The following is a 19,887-nucleotide window of genomic DNA, read 5'->3' on the forward strand; positions in this document are numbered from 1 at the left end:
ACTTACTGTAAAAACTATAAAGCTAAAAAAACAGCAGATCTTAGGTTATACTATTCCATTGTTGACTCTCAATTTATTATAAAATTCAAAGTGTTTGTTGACTAATTAATTGGTACTAAGACTAATCAACTCATATAATTAATGTAAATGTAGTGTTTATTTTTAAAAGCTAATTTTATATGACAATTGAATTCAACGAAGAGTATTCTATAAGTTCTGAGAATCCATCAAGTGCGTCTCATTAAAATCACACAACTCATTACAGAAGATCCCTCCACTGAAGAATTCACTCTGTAAATGACCTGTTCTGAATAACTTACGAGTTCACTCCTTGCTTACTGTAATATGTAATCGTAATAGATGAAGAGCCGATTATTACTAACAGAAAAACATAGTTTATAATAGAAATGTGTGTTTTACAAAATAACTGAATTTTTGTGTGTCTTGTTTTTAAATGTGCTAACAATAAATTCTTTATTTATATTTTATAACAACAAGTCTCAATCTTTAATTTTAATTACTGTCATGGATTACGAGAATTTTAGGTTTTCCATTATAAAGTATCATATTATATTATTAGTCATGTTAAATGCAAAGCAATAGATATACCTAGATTGTCAGCAATAGACATACATTATTTAATACAACTAAAAATAATTGTGATTGAAATATTTCCAAGATTTTATTAAGTTTCACTTTTAATTGTAATCGTGGGTCATTAAATGTTATGTTATTATAAAAATCAGTTTATTTTAGTACAATATTTAAAATTATAAAATGCAAGTGCATATTAAAAAAAATATTTAATAATAATTGGTATGTCTATTACATGGATTATAGAAGAACCAAAACCAAACGCACGAAAGAGATTGAGAAAATAAAACCAGTGGTTTAGTAAAATGTTTATCAGATTTGACGACTCGCCAGCATTTTATCACCTTCATTTACAACTGCGGGCAAAATTATGTTTTAAATTAACTTTTGACAGCTTGAAAGCCCGGACAGTTTTTAATCACTTAGGGTAATTAAATCTGTAAATATCTCATCATAAGAGATTTACAATATCTCTTTTAAAATTAAAATAACCGCTCCACAGCAAACCTGCAGACTAAGCTAATTTTCATTTATCTGGCTGGGTTTCTACTAAAATATTCGCTTAAAAATTTTCAGATTTATTTCCTATTTAAATAACATTCATCATAACGATACCTAGGTTTGCTGCTACAGGGGAAGTATAGAGGTGTGTTTTTTTTATTGAAATGTTGATAGCTTAGTATGAAATAAACAAAATTGCCAAATTTGATTAAAACTATCCATAATCAAGCAAACTACAACAGTTTATTTATTCTCCATAAGAATAACGTGGGAATTTTAAATTATTTTTTTTTATCATCACCGTAACCGTTAGCTATACACAACGCTTCAATATACTAAATTATTTATTTTTTAAGCTGTACAAAATGGTCTAAAAAGAAATTGTGATTTTTTTTTGTTTTTAGAGTCGAAAATGAGAAAAACCAATTTTTACCCCATACAACCCCGTTCCCATAGTCCGATCATGCTGGTTCGCGAACACGTTCGAATAAACGCAGGTTTACAACTTTCTACCAAATTCCATCAAAATCGGATAATTTTTCAAAATCGATATCAGTCCGTATATTAAAATATGTGATTCCGTATGCATGTATGAATGATAAACAATGCCCTGAGGTTAATGTATATTTAATATTTTTATTTTATTTAACCAAAGTCTTACATTTATCGCATAAAAATCTAACAAATTTAGGATTAATTTAACAAGTAGGCCTACAGCGTAATTAAGTTGAATCATGATAAATATGAAAATTATCTCAACATAGTCGAATATGGTAACATGTATAACCTAAAATATTTCTAAAATATTATATTTAAAGTTGGAAACAACACATTTTTAAAAGTCTAACTGTATTAAAGTCCACAGACAGGAAATCTATAAAGTTAGAGTCATTGAATCAATCAACACAAAGTCCAGGATGAGGATGGAAAGAAGACATCGCTGAGTCAACAACCATCAAAAGTTTAAACCAGAGTATCAACAGATCCTATTTACTCTGCTAAGAACTTTCCTACGTAACTTCCTGTTAAATTTTGTTACTTCAGAGTTGTACAAGAGAAAATGGGATTTTGGAGTAGATAAAGTTGTGTTTAGGAACAAGACAAGGTCTTAAATAAACGTGCTACTTAATAGTTGATCCTAGTTAGTCAAGATATACATAATACTTCTCGTGAACTATATATATGTATGTATATATGTTATATGATTTTTGAAAAAGCCACCCTCATGGTTATTTGGATATGAAACGTTTTAGGGCGCCATTTTGTTATTAAGTGTCCCATTTTGGTTTTCTTTGTGACAATTGTTTAGTTTCGTCAATACATGTAAAATGATACCAAAATCGACTATACTTGCCGTTTGACAAGTTTAAGCTACTGTTCAAGTTACAAGTTTAAACTTGTTCAAGCTACAAGTTTAAGCTACCTCGTACCTACACTACCTCTAAGGGCAACATTTTCAAAACTAACCATTATTATTGTAGCCCCTCATATCTAAGAAGGTTGCCACAAACCGATTTCAAATTTCTGAAATGGTTGAAAAGGTGAAAAGGGGGGTGCAAGTTACTTTTCAGCCACCCTGTATAAACACAAAGTTAAAATTATAACTGTATGATGTATTAATGTTGATAATAAAACTTTTGACGAAACTGTATCCAATCAGTCAAAATGTCTATAGTTTTTAAGAATTTTATTATAAATATTGTCAGTTGTTTTAACAAATGTGTTAGTTATGTTTGAAATAAGAAGGAAAGTCAAATTGTGGATTGGAAATAAGAAAACATACAGTTAATGAAGTTTTATAAGATATCACTATTAATACGATTTAGGTTAGATAATTTAGGCTCGAACTCTCCCGTAACTATTAGCTACCAATTAAAATAAAGCAAGAATTTAATTGCCCGATAAAGACTCATATAAAATGCCATAAGTTTAGCACTATTAGTAAAGTTTCTCTAGGTTGGGTTAAGTCTTTTTATTCTACCATACATGAGCTGAAATGTAGCTAGGAAAAATCTGCAATAGAACATGGAATGAATTTATCAGTGTTTGAGGACTTTGATGAATTATGGATAAAACAATGAGGCTGATGATTCAGAGCTTCGCGTTGCTGAATCATGGTGACCTATTTGCTCAGTATTAGCTGACCTCGATTTATAAAAACGTTTCATCAACCTTTAAATCAATAAAATAAAATATTTGTAAACTAGTTAAAGTTGAACAATTACTAAAATAAAACTAATTTATTGGTATGTGAGCGTAAGCTTTTTTCACCTTTTATTGAACATTTAAATATTTTATTGATCTCTTCATATTAACAGTAGCACAGTTTTTTCCTTTGATACCGTATAAATATATTAATATGTGTGTTTATAGGTATCGTTTTACTGTTTAAAGTACTAATAATAATGATACTAGCCGATATTATTGGTACATTGCTAAAGAGTACAAAAATTGCTTAACGACAAAGAAAGCTTAACTATCTCAATCTAAAAGATAACAGGTTAATAACACTGAAATGTGGGACACCGTTTCAAAATTCAAAGTTCATTTAAACCTTAAATTTAATCATGTTCACGATTGTATATTTTATTCCTTTGATAATCAAGCAAAACATTATTAAACTTATCAATACCAGTATTCAAGTAAGAAGCAACAACAAATAACAAAATTTTACTCAAGCTTAACAAGTATTACTCAGGTCTGCAAACATTTTTTAAGACCAAAATTGTAAATATGAAAAATAAATATTGAGTAAGAAATTAAACAAATAGTATTATTGTTTGTTATTAACATCAACTAAAGCATTCAACCTCCAAGGCAGAAGAGGAAATAATATTTTTAAAGTCTGTAACAAGTTTTAAATAGGAGTTTATTAAAAGTGAATGTAAATAAAAGTATTGATTAACCTTCAGAAACTAGAAGAGATACCTCATTAATATAGCTTTCTAAATTAGTCATAAACAAGGTTGTATTTGCAGAATTTAATTGCACATCCTGCTCTGAGGGATATACTGCTGTTACCATTATTCAGGTTAAATTGTTGTTATAACTGCTCCCTTGCATCTAATATAGTCAACAAGATGGCGAATGGTGTTTAAGTTAGTTTACAACTTCTATTGTCCCCGGAAACACTGAAGTTTAGTTAGTTTAAAAAATTAATTTAGTTTTAGCAAGCTTTGACAAGTTGGATACTACTGATATTTTCGTTATGTCTCATTAGGATAAAATCTGTTACAAAAACGGAACATTTATATATACTATTGAAACTAGTTTACTAACTAGTATAAGCATTGGCTGAAAGATTAATTGGATATTTGAAGCACAGTATACAAAAAAACTTAATATTCATAGTTTTTTTTATTGGTTCACGTCAATATACGATTACTTATTTGCAAACTCGCTTTTAAGTCACTTGAATATTTTATATCTACAAACTTTATAGTACGCTCCCAAATACCCAGAACAAAGTTTGATTGAGTTTCAAATTGAGGAACCATTTCCACGAGGATTTAAAGTGGTGACGTCAGCAGCTCGTTCCACGTGATAGAGTGATTTCACTGGGGATTTGGTTCGTGACGGCTTTACATTTCCAAATAAAAACCTGATCCACGGATTAACATACGGCATATGGCATATGGCGTATGGCCTATGGCGTATGGCGTATATGGCAGTATAATATTTATAGTGAAAAATCTTATGTTAAATTTAATTCTTGTAATGTTTCTTAGCTTGGGAGCAAACGTTGGATCATAAAAAAAAATCAATTAAACAATATTTGCACTAAAACTGCCCTAGCTTCTAAAACACTAGACAAAAGATTAAATATTTTACTAACTGATACCAAAGGCTAAGTGATAAAAGTATACTTTTCATCCTATAGTCAAATCTGAAGTTTTTTCACTAGTGCATGTTGGTAACACTGGGCGCTAGATTCGACCTAATTTTGTTTCCATTATTTTAGGTTATGATTTATGCTTTACATTTTGGTTACATAACCAGGGGAAGAGCTGTTTTTTATGGTTAGATAATATTTGGTTAAACTATGTTAAACAGAAATAACAAGACACAAATCGTAAACAAAACACGACCCTAGCGGCACGAGACGGAACTATCAATACCATTGTCTTCAGCTGATCCATAAGGATGACAAATCTCCTATAGGAGTATGTTTTATATATGCTGACACTTAGTATATTATTTATACTTACTATCAGCTGTGTCAATGCTCATGCTGTGACCACCTCCCCGTGGTGATCATCCGATGCTGCCATAAGCACCTGCAACATCATTGCAAGCATGATTGTAACCTCTTGCAATAACAACATAAACTAGGTGGCGTTCGCAGAGGCATCCACAAAATTGAGCGGAGTCATCAAGGGTTCATATTATATTGTTTTTGTCATACTGCAGTAAAAACATTCGTCATTGGTGCATGCTTTGCGGGTCTAAAGTAGCATTTTTACTCTTTTGGGAATAAAATTCGTTTTTAGCCTCTACGGAGTAAAACTCAGCTGTTGTCAACTCAGTTGTAAATTTCTATTGTAAACTATTGAATACGTATCGAAATATGTAACGATTCGTGCTTCATAATAATTTTAACCTACAGTCTACAGTCTCTTCCCATAGCATTTTAGCATTGCAGATACATTAATCCATTCCCACACTCAACACTGCCCACCTTTACTACTTCCTTCACCATCCCCTTCGTCGTGGACCTGTTTCCCTCTCTTCCCATAGCATTTTAGCATTGCAGATACATTAATCCATTCCCACACTCAACACTGCCCACCTTTACTACTTCCTTCACCATCCCCTTCGTCGTGGACCTGTTTCCCTCTCTTCCCATAGCATTTTAGGATTGCAGATACATTAATGTAATTGCCAAAGGCAGTTCCCACACTCTGCACTGCAAGCCTTACTACTTCCTTCACCATTTCCTACGTCATAGGCCTGTTTCCATCCCTTCTCATAGCATTTAAGTATTAGATACATTTATCTAACTGCCCAAACGGTTCCCTTACTCTGCACTGCCAGCTTTTACTACTTCCTTCACTACTTCCTACGTCGTGAGGCCTGTTTCCTTCCCTTCTCATAGCATTTTAGGATTGAAGATACATTAATATAACTGCCACAAACGGTTCTCACAATATGTTCATGCTTTACTACTTCCTAAGCCACTTCCTACATCGTGGACCTGTTATCATCACTTTCCATAGCATTTTAGTATTTCAGATACGTTAATCTAATTGCCACAAACATTTCCCACATTCCACACTGCTAGCCTTTACTACTTCTTTCGCCATTTTCTATGTTGTGGCCATGCTTCCATCCCTTCTCATAGCATTTCAGCATTGCAGATACATTAATCTAACTGCTACAAACTGTTTCCAGTTCCCAAACTCCACACTGCTCACCTTAATTACTACTTCCTTCACCTCTTCTTACATCGCAGACCTGTTTCCCTCTCTTCCCATAGAACTTTAAGATTGTAGATACCAAGATACCTTAATCTAATCGTCATAAACAGTTCCCACACTCCGAAAAACTCGCCTTTACTGCTTCCTTCATCACTTCCTACGTCACGGACCTGTTTACCTTCTGGTCTAATGTTATCGGATCGTTTTACCATGGTAGAATGGGTTTCAAACAACTTCTTAGTGACTTAGACACTTTTTAGTAACGGTTTGTGTTATTAGTTTGATGTAAAATATATAAAACTACTTGAAATATAACATGAAACATATATTTACACCTATACTATTTTTAAAATACGATAAATAAATATGAAAGATAGGGGTTTGATCGATTTCAAATGTCATTTGCCTATTAGGTTTGATGATAAAATTGTCAAATCAAAATTTTTTCACTATAATCTTTCATATGTATTTACCGTCATGTAAAAACAGTATTAAATACATGTTTCGAGTATTGTTTAACTGTTTTTATTTACTTCTTGTAAATAATTTATTATTTGAGTTGTCAAACAAAAGAGAGACAAAAAGTAGTTATCAACGTGCTATAGACATTACTCTACCTAATAAATGCCTTGAAATAGTATTCAGTTAATTCACAAGGATGAAAGAAGGTACATACAATCTGTAATCCAGACTAAGAGTTATGTTTTAGCTACAAAACAATCCTTTGACAGGAATCCTGGGATGGCTATAGAAGAAATGGAAGACCGACAACCATATAGAGACAATTTGTAGAAGAAACGGCAATGAAACGGACAAGACGTGACGTGAAATAAAGAATTAACAAACTATTTGTAAAAAGTGAACAATCTATGCTTCCTCTGGGAACTTAAGCAAATTCAAAATTACATCGAAGAATTACATACAATGATTAGAGCATCATAACCAACAAGTTCAGTTGTACCATTAGCTATATGTACCTATAAGTATATAGTATGTTTATACCTGTAGGTATAGTCAATGGTTGTATCTTGCACTGAAAATTGCTGAAATGCGTCCGAAAGTAGGACTTACTCTTTGTATTTTTGTAAAAAAATACAACAAAAACACTTTGAAACCTAAAAAGAGTATAATAAATCCGTATAAAAATGGATCAAAAATAGTCATTCAATTATTTTTACTAGCTTGACAGAAGGTTAATTATTATTGGAAATATTTAGTCATATAACGGCAACGAATTTAGATTGTCAATTATTTCTCCGTGTTGAAGCTAAACAAATTGACACCGAGCAACAAAAGAGGGCAAGTTTATAAAATATTTTCATTAGTGGCGTTTGGAAATTTACTGGTTGGTTAGAAATAGAATGGAAATTTAATTTCCTCCTCGCCAGCCGTATTTAATTAAACCAAGTGTCTATCATCGGCTGTTCGGTTACTCGATAGAATTTTATCGAAGGGTAAGAATCTTGTTCATTAAGTTTCATTGATTTCTGGGGTATTTCGCGTCCACAAATGAAGGAGAAATAATGTGACAAAAATGTTAAATAAATATCTATTTATCAATAGGCTAGCATGTTTCTTTAAAACCTTTTTTTCTCAACTTGTGTATCCCAGGGAAAATCTACACATACAGTTAGAAAGATATTTTCCTGTAGGTGTGTAGAATCCCTTTATAAATTAAAATAAGTTAAAAACTAAGCACAAAAATTATTTTAAAACTAAAAAATTAACATGGGCCTTATGGGTTGCCATGTTGGTGACAAAATAACAACGAAATGTAAACAGAAAATCAAAACAAAATTGAATAAATTCCAATTACAAGTTTTATTTACAGCGTGGGGTGAAAATAGAGAAGTCTGTAAATTACATAATATCACTGGACGACCTAAAGTATTTATTAATAGAAACCGTACGACAAAGAACATCAACAGAGTATCTAAATTTATTCAAATAAAATTGCTATTTCTTGGTTTGGTAATTGCAAAGCTGGACCCAAATATTTTTGTACTCTTTAAATATATATTAAATATATTTCTTTCTAAATGTTTACTACATAAAAATATGTTTTAATTACTTCCATGCATTTGGAAAGAAGGTAATAATCCCCCCGGCTTTTACACAGATTTCAGCATATTATTTAATAGTTCTGTAAAATAAGTACATTAAAAAAATTTCAGTTTCATTCAGTTGTCGACACAATTAAAAATGAGTTGTGAAGGTTCAGCAAAATACTCGTTTAGTTAAATATTCCTTCACCGTAAACAGTTAAATAATATAAAATTAAAAATATGAATAAAAACATACTGTTTTTCCAATAAAATATATTGAGTGTATTCAAACTGTAAAAGTAGAATAACAAAGTAAGAGAACAAATATATCAGTCGACCTAAATGCATTCTGTTTGATGCATCTGTCTCTTTCCAATAAATCCTTTTATCTTGTCTACTGCAAAGTTCTCCGACAAATCCAACAACTAAAACTATTTATGTGCTTTTGAGTGAAGGTTTTATTAAGGGATGGTTAGTATTGTGACCCAAAACCCTTAAAAATGCAAAAATTCAAATATTTTTTAAAACTAAAACTGTTACATTTTTTTGTACTACGACTATCCGCAGTACTACCCTGGTAGAAAACAAATCGTTAATACCAAGGCAAATACGTGGTTTGGATTCCACTATAAACTGTAGGTCCCTTAGCTGCCATTAGCTGTATGGGCTATTAATTAACAGCCCAACACAAGCGAAACAGCGAAAGATAATAATTAACTTATAATAGTTAACTAGAGGACCCATGGTGATTTTTGATTGAGTACTACAGTATCTTGAGCTTAACTGATTTAAACGTTCAATAGCTCAAATCAAAGCCTATAATTTACTGATTATTTTGAGTAAAGAAAAAAAACAGGAACAATAGCTACTGATTTTTATTCATAGAATATCCTAATGAATAATAATTCTTTTTATTATTTATGCATTTTCATACAAAGAGTTGTGTAGTTTTTAACTTCACGAATTAACTCACGTTACAACTGTTATCTTATAACATTTAAAGATAGGAGAACGTCAAGGTTATTGTGTCGTTTGCAGAACTCGCTGGGATGATGACGGTCTTACATTTTTATCAAGATTATTGTTGAACAAAGGTCCACTGTCGACAACCTCTACTACATACGAGTACATACGATTGGGAAAAAAACATAATGGTCACAACGATTAAAAAGTTAGATTTTCTTTTAAATGTGTACCATTATTTGTGAAGTTATTCTATAGTTGAATAATGATAATAATTTTTAAATTTTATTATAGCACTATAAAAACAAGATTGTTTGTGTATCAAACTTATTTATTTTGTCACTTTAATGCTCTATTCCACGAAAAAAGTATGTAGCATTATTACACGTATACGAATTTGAACGGATCACGGCCTCTGGTAACATCAAATCGAAACAGAAAATAAATAGGTCCCAGTTCTAGTCTTACCGTGTGAGACCTATGGTAATATCTTATTCCTTATAATGGGAAATTAAAAAATATGTCAATTCCATGATAAATACGATTCTCTTTTGACATTTTCAGGTCAAACTCCTAGCCAGGACAAATTTAAGAAATGATACTCTTTGCGTATGATAAGAAATTGAAGGATTTTTAGAACACTGGAAGAAGGAAGTCTATAAAAAGTCCCGCGTATCCGAAGTATTTAGCACAAACTCAATAGGGTTAATGGCAAAGTAATTTGAGAAACCCGGGCAGAACAAGAGTTAAGGCTAGGATAATGAGTAAGTAGGCGGAACAAACTTCTTTGCCTCAAGTAACCTACTTTGGTTACTTTCTTTAAAGGTCATGGATATATTAAAATGAATGGGAATCAGATGGACAGTTGGAAATGGTTTTTTCGTCGTACTGCAGCAATAGAAGTCGGTTTTAATGCATGTGTTGCGGGTCTAAAGTAGCATTATTACTCTATAGGGAGCCAAAATCATTTTTAGTCTCTAGGAAGTAAAAATCAGCTGTTGTAAACAGTTATAAATTTCGAATGTGGCAACCGTATAGGTCAAAATTATTTATTAATTGATTTATTAGGTAAGGTTTTAACCTATTATTTTCGATTGCTCAACATATGAATCACTTACCAAACAGCTGCTTGTTTCCAGTAGCAAATTAAATAGAAAACAAGTTAGAATTAGTTTTGAGGGGTTACTCTAAATGAAGTTTTGTACCATAGTTTGTTCAAATAAAGGTGCAATATGACGAAAAATATAGTTCACCACACGGGCAAAAGTGACCTTTTAACCTTCGCTTATTTTCCAACATCGGCTTTGCCTCGATCGTAAAACTTGACCTCAGGTCAAAAAGAGTCTCTTTAAGCCCTAGTGATGAAAATATACTATTTCTAAGTAAGTATGTAATATTTTAAGAATGGAACTGAATTGTGATAGCTGAATAAAACGGCCTTTCTATTTGTAGTGCAGATTTTGGTTATGAATTATATATTCTTTATTTAAGCGGTTAGATAAAAAAACTGAATCAGCAAACTGACGCATACTTTCTCCTACCAGCTTGTAAACAATCGTTATAGTAAGAGGTGGGAGTAGCAACGATATTTTATTATATATATATATATATATATTATGATATATATTAGTAAATGATATTTAAACCGTAATTATTACAGCATTGGGCGTCCTACCAATTTTCAGGGATTAAAAATACCACCAGGTATTGATGTCTTCTATATATATAAAATCCAATGTATGTATGTTTGTTTGTTTGTCCTTTATGGACTCCGAAACCGTTTAACAGATTGTAATGAAACTTTCAGGCATTATTAAGCATTGTTCAAGGATGGTTTGTGTGAAGTTTGGTGCAGATCCGTCAAAAGAGCTCTGCCCCAGTGGCTCTGCAGTTTCCCATGTTGACCTTATTAGTACTCACATTCAAATGGAATTAAAGAATCTTTACAGCTGGTTCAACTAAACAATTTGATTCTGCGATGTTCAATAGCATTAAAAAGTTAATAGGTTTACCAACAGGGTGCAGCGCTATTATTTTTTTTTAGTTTATGACAACAGCTAATTTGCGACCAAAAGGTGAGTGAGCGTAGCGAACGAACTTCAACATGGAGGCGAGTTAGCGTAGCGAACGAGCTAACCTGCAGGCAAGTGAGCGCAGCGAACGAGCTCCAACCTAAAGGTGAGTGAACGTAACGAACGAACTTCAACCAGGACGTAATTGAGCCATGCGAACGAGCTCATCTTAAAAATGAACGAGCATTTGACATAAAACCACGTTAGGACAGGACGACGTCTGTCGGGCCAGCTAGTTATGAATATTTTTAAAAAGTGTATATTTTAAAGCTCTAGAAATTTAGAAATCGTTTTTATAGAGGTAAAATATAAGAATTCTCTTTGTTTAGCATAAAAAGAAACTGACTAGTTAGTAATCTGATTCATTAAATGACAAAATTAATTTGGATTTTTTTGTAATCTTTATTCAAAGAATACACCGTTTGATCGTATATTAATTAACATATACTATAAATATATGTATTGTATTTTAAAACTAAACTATTTATTACATATGACACATTTAAGCAATATTTTCCTTTGCCTTATACAAACGTACAAGACGAAATACCAAAATATCATTGAATTAATCAACACATTATTGAAAAATGATTTTCATACAAAGAATAGTATATTGATAAAACGAAAACTAACTGAAGGCTTTTGAAACCTTATTTAGATTATAATGTTGATCAGACAAAACATTATAGTAATTAAAATAAGTGCAATTTATTTATTTTCATCAAAAATAATATTTTATATTACATGCGTCCATGACCTTGTCTTTGATACATTTCAAAGTCAATGTGTACAAGTTTCATTTGGCCTTTGACTTTGAGCAAAAGTCTCGCTTTAATTGGGTTGTAGTAGTAAAGCATGTGTCAATTATAACACGATGGTCAATTAATAATATTTAGTATACAGAATGACTTTAATTAACTAAATATTGGCAAGTACATGTTGAAACGTAATCACATTAACATAACTTGAAAAACTTTAAACATAAAAAAACGAATAGTTTAAAACATCAATTTTAATTAACATAACAGCTATTTATTTGTTTTCTATTAAGTATAATTATTTCAAATATACTGTTTTCTTTCTGACCTTTAACATAATAAATGAAAGTCTGTGGCAAGTAACAATTTTGCCTCTAAAATTAAAGTACATTAGCAAACAGTGTTATTAGCTATTTCCAATGTAAAAAATTCCTTTTTTCAACTTTATAAACCTTGTTTGGAAAAACCACATGAAGTTAAATAAATAGATTGGTTTTCACTATAAAACTGTTATCACTATCGTATGCTCGGAATCAAATTTAGTTTGGAAAAAGGTAATCAAATTTGACTTATTGCGTTATAAGAGTTTTTTGCGTGGGTAATACATTTGTAGATATAAATAACATATAGTGGAATTGCAACTATGTTGTGTTCTGGTAACGATTTACTTCTATATTATTATAATAATATTTTTACAGCCCTGTTCAATTAAAATTGTTTTATAGACATTTCTTGACTCGTGCTGTAAAAACCAACAACTCTGTGGTTTAGGAAAAAATAGTATAGAGTTTGGTAGCTATAAACGGTTATTCATGGAATAAAATATAAAAAAATATAAAATATTAGGTAGAGTTGGCGGGAAACACCAATGAATCGATTATAAGTAAAACAATATAATTGCCTATGAAATAACCTACAATAAATAAAAGAGCTGACAAGCATAATCTGAAACCGATCATTAACATCATTTTTACAGTATTAAAGTTAAAAACAACTTTTAAAACACCTAATATAAAATACGTTAATTAATTTTGTACAAAGTAATACAAGTGAAAAAATATATGAATAAGTAAATTTAACTCGTAAGAAAATTTAGGAAAATCGAAAACCATTAGAAAGTTAGATAATGTCAACAATTAGGTCAAAATAAATGATAAAGCTGAGGAGATTCTAAAAAAATATATGAACTTAGGTTGATAAAAAAAAATTTGTCCCAACCTACGAAGTTGAATTATTTTATTGTGGACGATATAGTAGAATTCTTCCACTTAAATAAGGCTACATAAAGTCCAACGTCCTCCTTATTACAATAGCTATGTTGACCCCAAAACCTGACCTATTTCTTTGACCTGCAAAGAACATCTTATACGCTTAAAGGGTAGTTTAAACCCAGGGGTTGAAGGGTTGGGGTATTGGAGTTACACATATATTATCTAAAACACTTTCATCGTTCAGTTTTCTAAAATAGACTCCTGTTAAAAATTATTCTTTATTCAGGAAGTTTAGACACTTCTGGAAACTGCTTTAGTGTAAATTAATATGTTTTGCTATACTGATTTTTAGACGTCTGAAACCCAATTTGGCACCGGTAGCTTTGTTGTAAAGGGTTATTCAATACCTGTACTAAGAAGAAGAATTTGTGCACTACATTTGAAGAATTAGTTCGGCTTTTTTTAAGGTATATTTAATTTGTAAAGTAACGTGGAAACGGTATTAAAAGTCATGTGCTTAGTCATCGAAGATGTTCGCAGTTTTGGCGAAATAATGTCTAAGATTTGGTTACAATTAGTTGCAGAATCATTCTTTTGCCCGTAAATTTTCTTAAAAGAAAAAATACTCTTGCAGCGAACCTGCAGACTAAGCGAATTTCCATTTGCCTTAGGTTGCAAATTAATTAAATTTTTTAATTGCGCTTAGGTAATGCAACAGGGAGAGTAAAGAAGTGTTTTTTTTGTCAAATGTTAATATTTAATAGTTAATAGGCTATTATGAAATAAATGCATTTTCCAAATTTCATCTAAATATGTTCATAAACAAGTAAACTGCATTATTCTCCATAAGAATAACATGGACATTTTAAATTAACAATATTTTGAAATTTTCTCCGTGACCATTAGGCGCATAGTAGCGCTTCAATATACTAAATTATTTGTTTTTTAAGCTTTAAAATATGATTTGGAAATAAATTGCTAAATATTTTTTATTTTTGGGTCAAAAATGGGGAAACCAACTTTTACCCCATAAACCAACTTTTACCATAAACTCCCGTTTCCGTAGTCCGATCATGCTAATTCGCAAATCCGTTTGAATAAATGTGTTTACACGTTTATACCAAATTTAATCAAAATCGGATCATCTTTCCTCGAGTTATCGTTCTAACGGACACGTATATTTAAATATGAATTTGAACGGATGGTGTTTTGGGCCTCTAGGGACCTCAAAACGAAAAATCAAATCGGTCCCTGGTCCAGGTATTACCATGAGTACTACGGTAATAGCATCATTGCTTAAGAATGACCAAGCCTCAAATGCCAGTCAAATTATTCACTGTGCCGTTTATATAATGAAACTTTCGCTAAGTGTTTTTGACAGCGTCGAATACCTGTCAATATTAAGAGCCTACTGTCAAGTAATTTGAGCAAACTTCACTTAACAAGACTTGCAAACTTGAGTAAGCGGAGTTAATCGGAACTTTGTTTAGCCGTAAATAATTGTTCGACCTACAACAGGTTTGAACTTGAAGCAAAACCATTGGGAAATTGTGTTTAACACAAACTACCTAATCCTAATAATACCAACAGTGATCTGCAGGCTTAAGACAAACAGGTAAAAAGAATCAAATTAAAATTTAACGTTACGAAGCTAAAAACTGCATACAGATTTAAAGTTGTTTGTGAATTTTAAAGCAGGGAACAACTTTTTAGCACAAAATGTTACTGGTATTAAAAGTTTCTTTCATGACGAAGAAGTAACTCCAATTTTTGTTCAAAAGTAATGTATGTTAAGAGAACTTTTGAAAACTATTTAACTTGTCAGATGCAACCGTAAATGGTTGAAATAGGATTTTCATATTTCATCCAAAATTTAGTACAGTAACATATATTTCAAATAAAAACATAGATTTTATTCTGATACATCTAATTATTGTAATTAAAATACCTAATATTTTATATAATGCGTGAGAGGTTTATAATTCTTGCATTATATAGCTCAAAGAGAGGTCGTTAAGGATATTTAGGTTATACAAAAATATATTTATGAGAAATTTTGTGATAAGAAGATTTAGACAGTCTTAAACATGTCAATACAAAATATCTTAAAAGCAAACTTTGAAAGGACTTAACAAAATACATTATGGTTGCAATCCAAGAAAATTTATATTCACAAGAAATAAATAACTATATATAAAGTAAATATGTATATAATGAATAGATATGAATGTATATTCATGTATAAGAATATAATATGACGAAATAAATAACATACCTATGCGTGATGTTTCATTTGGGCTGTTCATTCATTCTTCAGCAATCTGAAAAAGTATAAATATTATATTAATTAATATTAATGTTAATTCGTAGTAAAACCAATATAAGTACGATTATCAACTAGATTTATGAATAAATTAGTTCATATAAAATCAAAATAATACTGTAAATATTTTGTTAGCTTAGTAAATACAGGGTGTCCCAGGGTGTACCTCTCTACCAAAGTTTTAGAGTATTGTTCCTGAGTAAGAAACGTATCTAAATACCATATTTAAATTGTCCAAAAGTCTTAAGTTACTCACACAGCCACCATTTTGTTGATTAGACTTTACTAAATAAAAGAGATGAAAAACAATAGATGGCTTATTAGCATGGTTGAGAACAAAACTGGAAAAATGTAAACAAGTAATATAAATAGATCATTACAATTAATAAAACATATAGTTTTATCTTCAAATGGCAGGCAGTAGAGAATATACATACAGTACTTTCAACACATTTTTTTTTTTTAAGAATGGTTAAACATACGAAATTGAAACTTTGCACAAACATTTATGACAACTAGACAAAGCTAGAAAAAATTATGAAAAGTTTTTAAATTCATAAAAAAAATGGAGGCTATTTAAAATTTGGTTTCGGGACACCCTGTATATTGTCAGAAAAACGTTACTCCAACTACAATATTAAATAAACGTTATTTTACAAAGTCACATAAACAACCTAATAAAATTGATGTGGTTAAATTAAGAGAAACAAGGATAATTTAGAAATAAACTGTTCTTGATTGGGATATTACGCATTTAAAAAATCATACTCAGCAATACACATTCAAAAACTCTTTTATGCATATGATGACAACGATATGTTTACAAGAGAAAACTGTCATAAAATCCGATGTCTTTCAATATCTGTAATTTGAGAACTCGACTCATTGAACAGCAGTTCCCTAACAGTTGTATAATAAACAGAGATATCGAACATAAAGTTTTACAACTAACAGTGAAGGCCCGTTTTATTTCTGAAAAGGCTTTACTGCATGTGTCTTGGTTGTTCCAGACATGATTTGGTAGCGAAGCTTCAATTATTTTATTAAATAAGTATACAAATAGCATTCCACAATAGTTTCTCTCGAAATTGATTGTGAGATATATAAATTCGCTAGAAGTATATTCACCAGCGTTTGACCATTATTTTCACATTATATACACAATGAAAAAATCACTTGTGATATTTAGGCTGATTTTAACATACAAGTAAATATAAAAATGTTTAGATGTATACATATTTTATTTACTCAACAATTAGCAATGCAATTTACCTAATTATTTATCGAAACCCTGATAGAACGCTCTTGTTATCAGAAATAAACAATATAACTACTGTACAACCATTTATGATAGTTAACTTATAATTTACCGCAAGTATTTATTAGTGAATATGTGTGAGTGTTTGCAAATTTGTCAAACACGAATTGTGCTGTACTGTAAATACTTTAGACTTCTACTTAATAAATTAATATAAATGTACGTTGTTTTGAGATTGGTTTAAATTTTATTATTTATTCATAATATGACATTTATAAAAGTATGTAAACATATTTCATCTTACCAAAAGTTAAATAAGATGATAATGGAAGTAATGTATTAACAATTGGTTAATTTTTATTGCTGTAAGTTTATTTGACAGATTTTTTGCTAAGCAGACAATTTATTTTACAGATAAAGTTTTCATCGAACACTTTATATACACTTTTAAGATCATTTCGTAAAACTGATACACCTTTACAGCCTGAAGAACTCTTTAGAAAAAAGTCAATCAAATTTGGTGTGTATAGCCGAACCGAAATATTAATTAATTACTCTTAAAATGTACTGAATATTATAAATACAGTGGGGTTATATGTATTAAGAATAATCCTGAATATCTATCTAGGAGTAATTTTTAACACGTTAATTGTTTGAAAGAAAATTGAAACTAAACTCATGAAGATGATTAACCTTTCTTTGAATATAATCTTACCTTTTTATTAAAATACCCCGCTACAGCAATCCTGCAGACTATATTACCCTATATTACCTATATTATCGAGGATTTTTGAGGTTTCATTAAAAAATTTTCCTTCTCCAAAAAATGAATGTAGAAGACAACAACTACACAATACAACGGTTGGAAATATTTATAAAACCATTAAAATTATTTACAAGTATAAGATTAGATCATTATAAGATTATTTGATATCGTTTGACTACAATATATTGGCATGCCTGCAAGGCTGCTTCTGTAAGCTGCTTAGCTTTATACTAATGTGTTATTGATGTCGATGATGTCCTATGGGTATGGTAATGGTAATGTAAAGCCCGCTCCATTGTATGGGCTCGGCCTCAATTCCCCATGCACAAATTGATCAATTACGGGCAATAATCACGTGACATATTTCATATTTGGTTAACAACCTTCAGTGGACATAATTTTAAGATTTTTTTATGTTAAAGTATTGTATTTTAATTTTTTGAATTGTCAGCCACAAGTTAGCAAAAAGTGAAATTGTTTAACACTTCATTAACATTTGGCCCGTCATAATTTTCAATTTCCGTAATCTCTATGCTAACCAATATATTTTCCAAACGAACTTTACCTCAGTAGTTTAACGTTTTTAATCTGATGGTCACTTAGATAATTAGATATCGTTATCCTCTGAAATTTACCTGCAACAGGAATAATAAGTAACAACAAACGGTATGTAGTTTTGTTTTTAATTTACCATAACAATAATATAAGATATAACATAAGAAAAACCTGTAGAACTCACTATGTCTATTACTTTGCTTCATTTAAACATCACTTCACTGTTTAGCTATAGTTATTTAAATTTTTAAAATTGCACATACAACAAGCTTTTCATCAGACTATGCTATTTGTAAGTTCCAAAGATCACAAACATGTTCAATACATGTTTTTTTGATACGAAATTAAAATTCACAAAATATACTGCAGCGTTATTAACAAGATTGGATTCAAGATCAAATAAGGAAAACAAATCGTAACGTATATCGTTGCATCAGCTGAAAATAAACTTAATTGGAAAACAAAATAAGATGGAGGTTTAATATTTACAAAGGTTCGATCCCGTTTAATATCAAACTTAATAAGAAAGGTGGTATCGTGTAACGTATATCGTTTGATCGTACACTAGAGGAGGTAGCGATGTTTTCAGATATTGTGTATTTCATAAAGAATCCTTTAAGTAAATTATTCTACCTCTACTTTACCATTATGGCTTCTCGAAATTAGATGCCATCTTAGAGACAGTAAGGTGTTCTGTGGTCTGTGGAGGATGTTCGGGAAGTTTCACGTCACCCTCCTGGGGATGTTGAGAACACCTAGGTAAGGGAGGAAATTTGTTGTGGGCGATGGAACATACAGTACAAGGTCCCTGCTTACCCTTACTTAGGAAACGAAATGTTCTTGTGATAAAGTGCGGGGCTTCGTTTCTGGAGGTCCCGGGTTCAAATCTAGACAATCACCAAGTGTTTTAAGTGATAACGCCACCACTATCTATAGACATATCTTGGAATAATGCGAAAACGGCCCCGGGCTAGAGAGTAGGGTGCGAAGGCGGACCAAAAGCCCACAGAAAAGGTCAAGGATCATTTTTGGGCTTCTACAACTTATAGGGAAGTGCAAGGCTAGACAAATTTAAGTTATTTTTTTCTATCCATTGATTGTTTTAACATTTACTTAAATACTTAATTTTTTAAGTAACTACTAAAGAAACAATTTATTAAGTACAATTTAAATTTAATCAAGTTAATCGGATATTCCATAAAGTAACTAAACATGGTGCCGTAATATGATATTAAAAATAAAGCAATCATTGGAAAACAATACAACTACTCGAATAAAGCGATGCACACAAAAAACCAGGAAACGCAAAATGTATTTAAAATAAAATATTATGGAAAAGAATTCACCCTCGTATTAAATATCATCAATATATTGCAGGTAAGAAAGCTTTGGTGTACTACAGTAATCACACAATTTATATGAAA

General features: G+C 30.8%; 1 protein-coding gene across 1 annotated transcript in view; it reads right to left on the reverse strand.

Moving 5' to 3' along the window:
- The window catches only part of LOC128983313 (beta-3 adrenergic receptor-like), a 58,934-nt gene extending 43,050 nt beyond the window's left edge, over positions 1 to 15,884 (reverse strand). The window contains exons 1-2 of the mRNA XM_054402559.1: positions 15,837 to 15,884; positions 5,304 to 5,372 (exon numbers count right to left, since the gene is read on the reverse strand). Of these exons, the coding sequence (XP_054258534.1) occupies positions 5,304 to 5,325 (22 nt within the window). The 5' untranslated portion in view covers positions 5,326 to 5,372; positions 15,837 to 15,884. The remainder of the gene's footprint in view (positions 1 to 5,303; positions 5,373 to 15,836) is intronic.
- Positions 15,885 to 19,887: the final 4,003 nt, after the last annotated feature.

This window comes from Macrosteles quadrilineatus, unplaced genomic scaffold, assembly GCF_028750875.1.
Source record: "Macrosteles quadrilineatus isolate MER2022 unplaced genomic scaffold, UCM_ALF_1.0 Scaffold_1__1_contigs__length_201487025, whole genome shotgun sequence".
Classification (NCBI taxonomy): Eukaryota; Metazoa; Arthropoda; class Insecta; order Hemiptera; family Cicadellidae; genus Macrosteles; species Macrosteles quadrilineatus.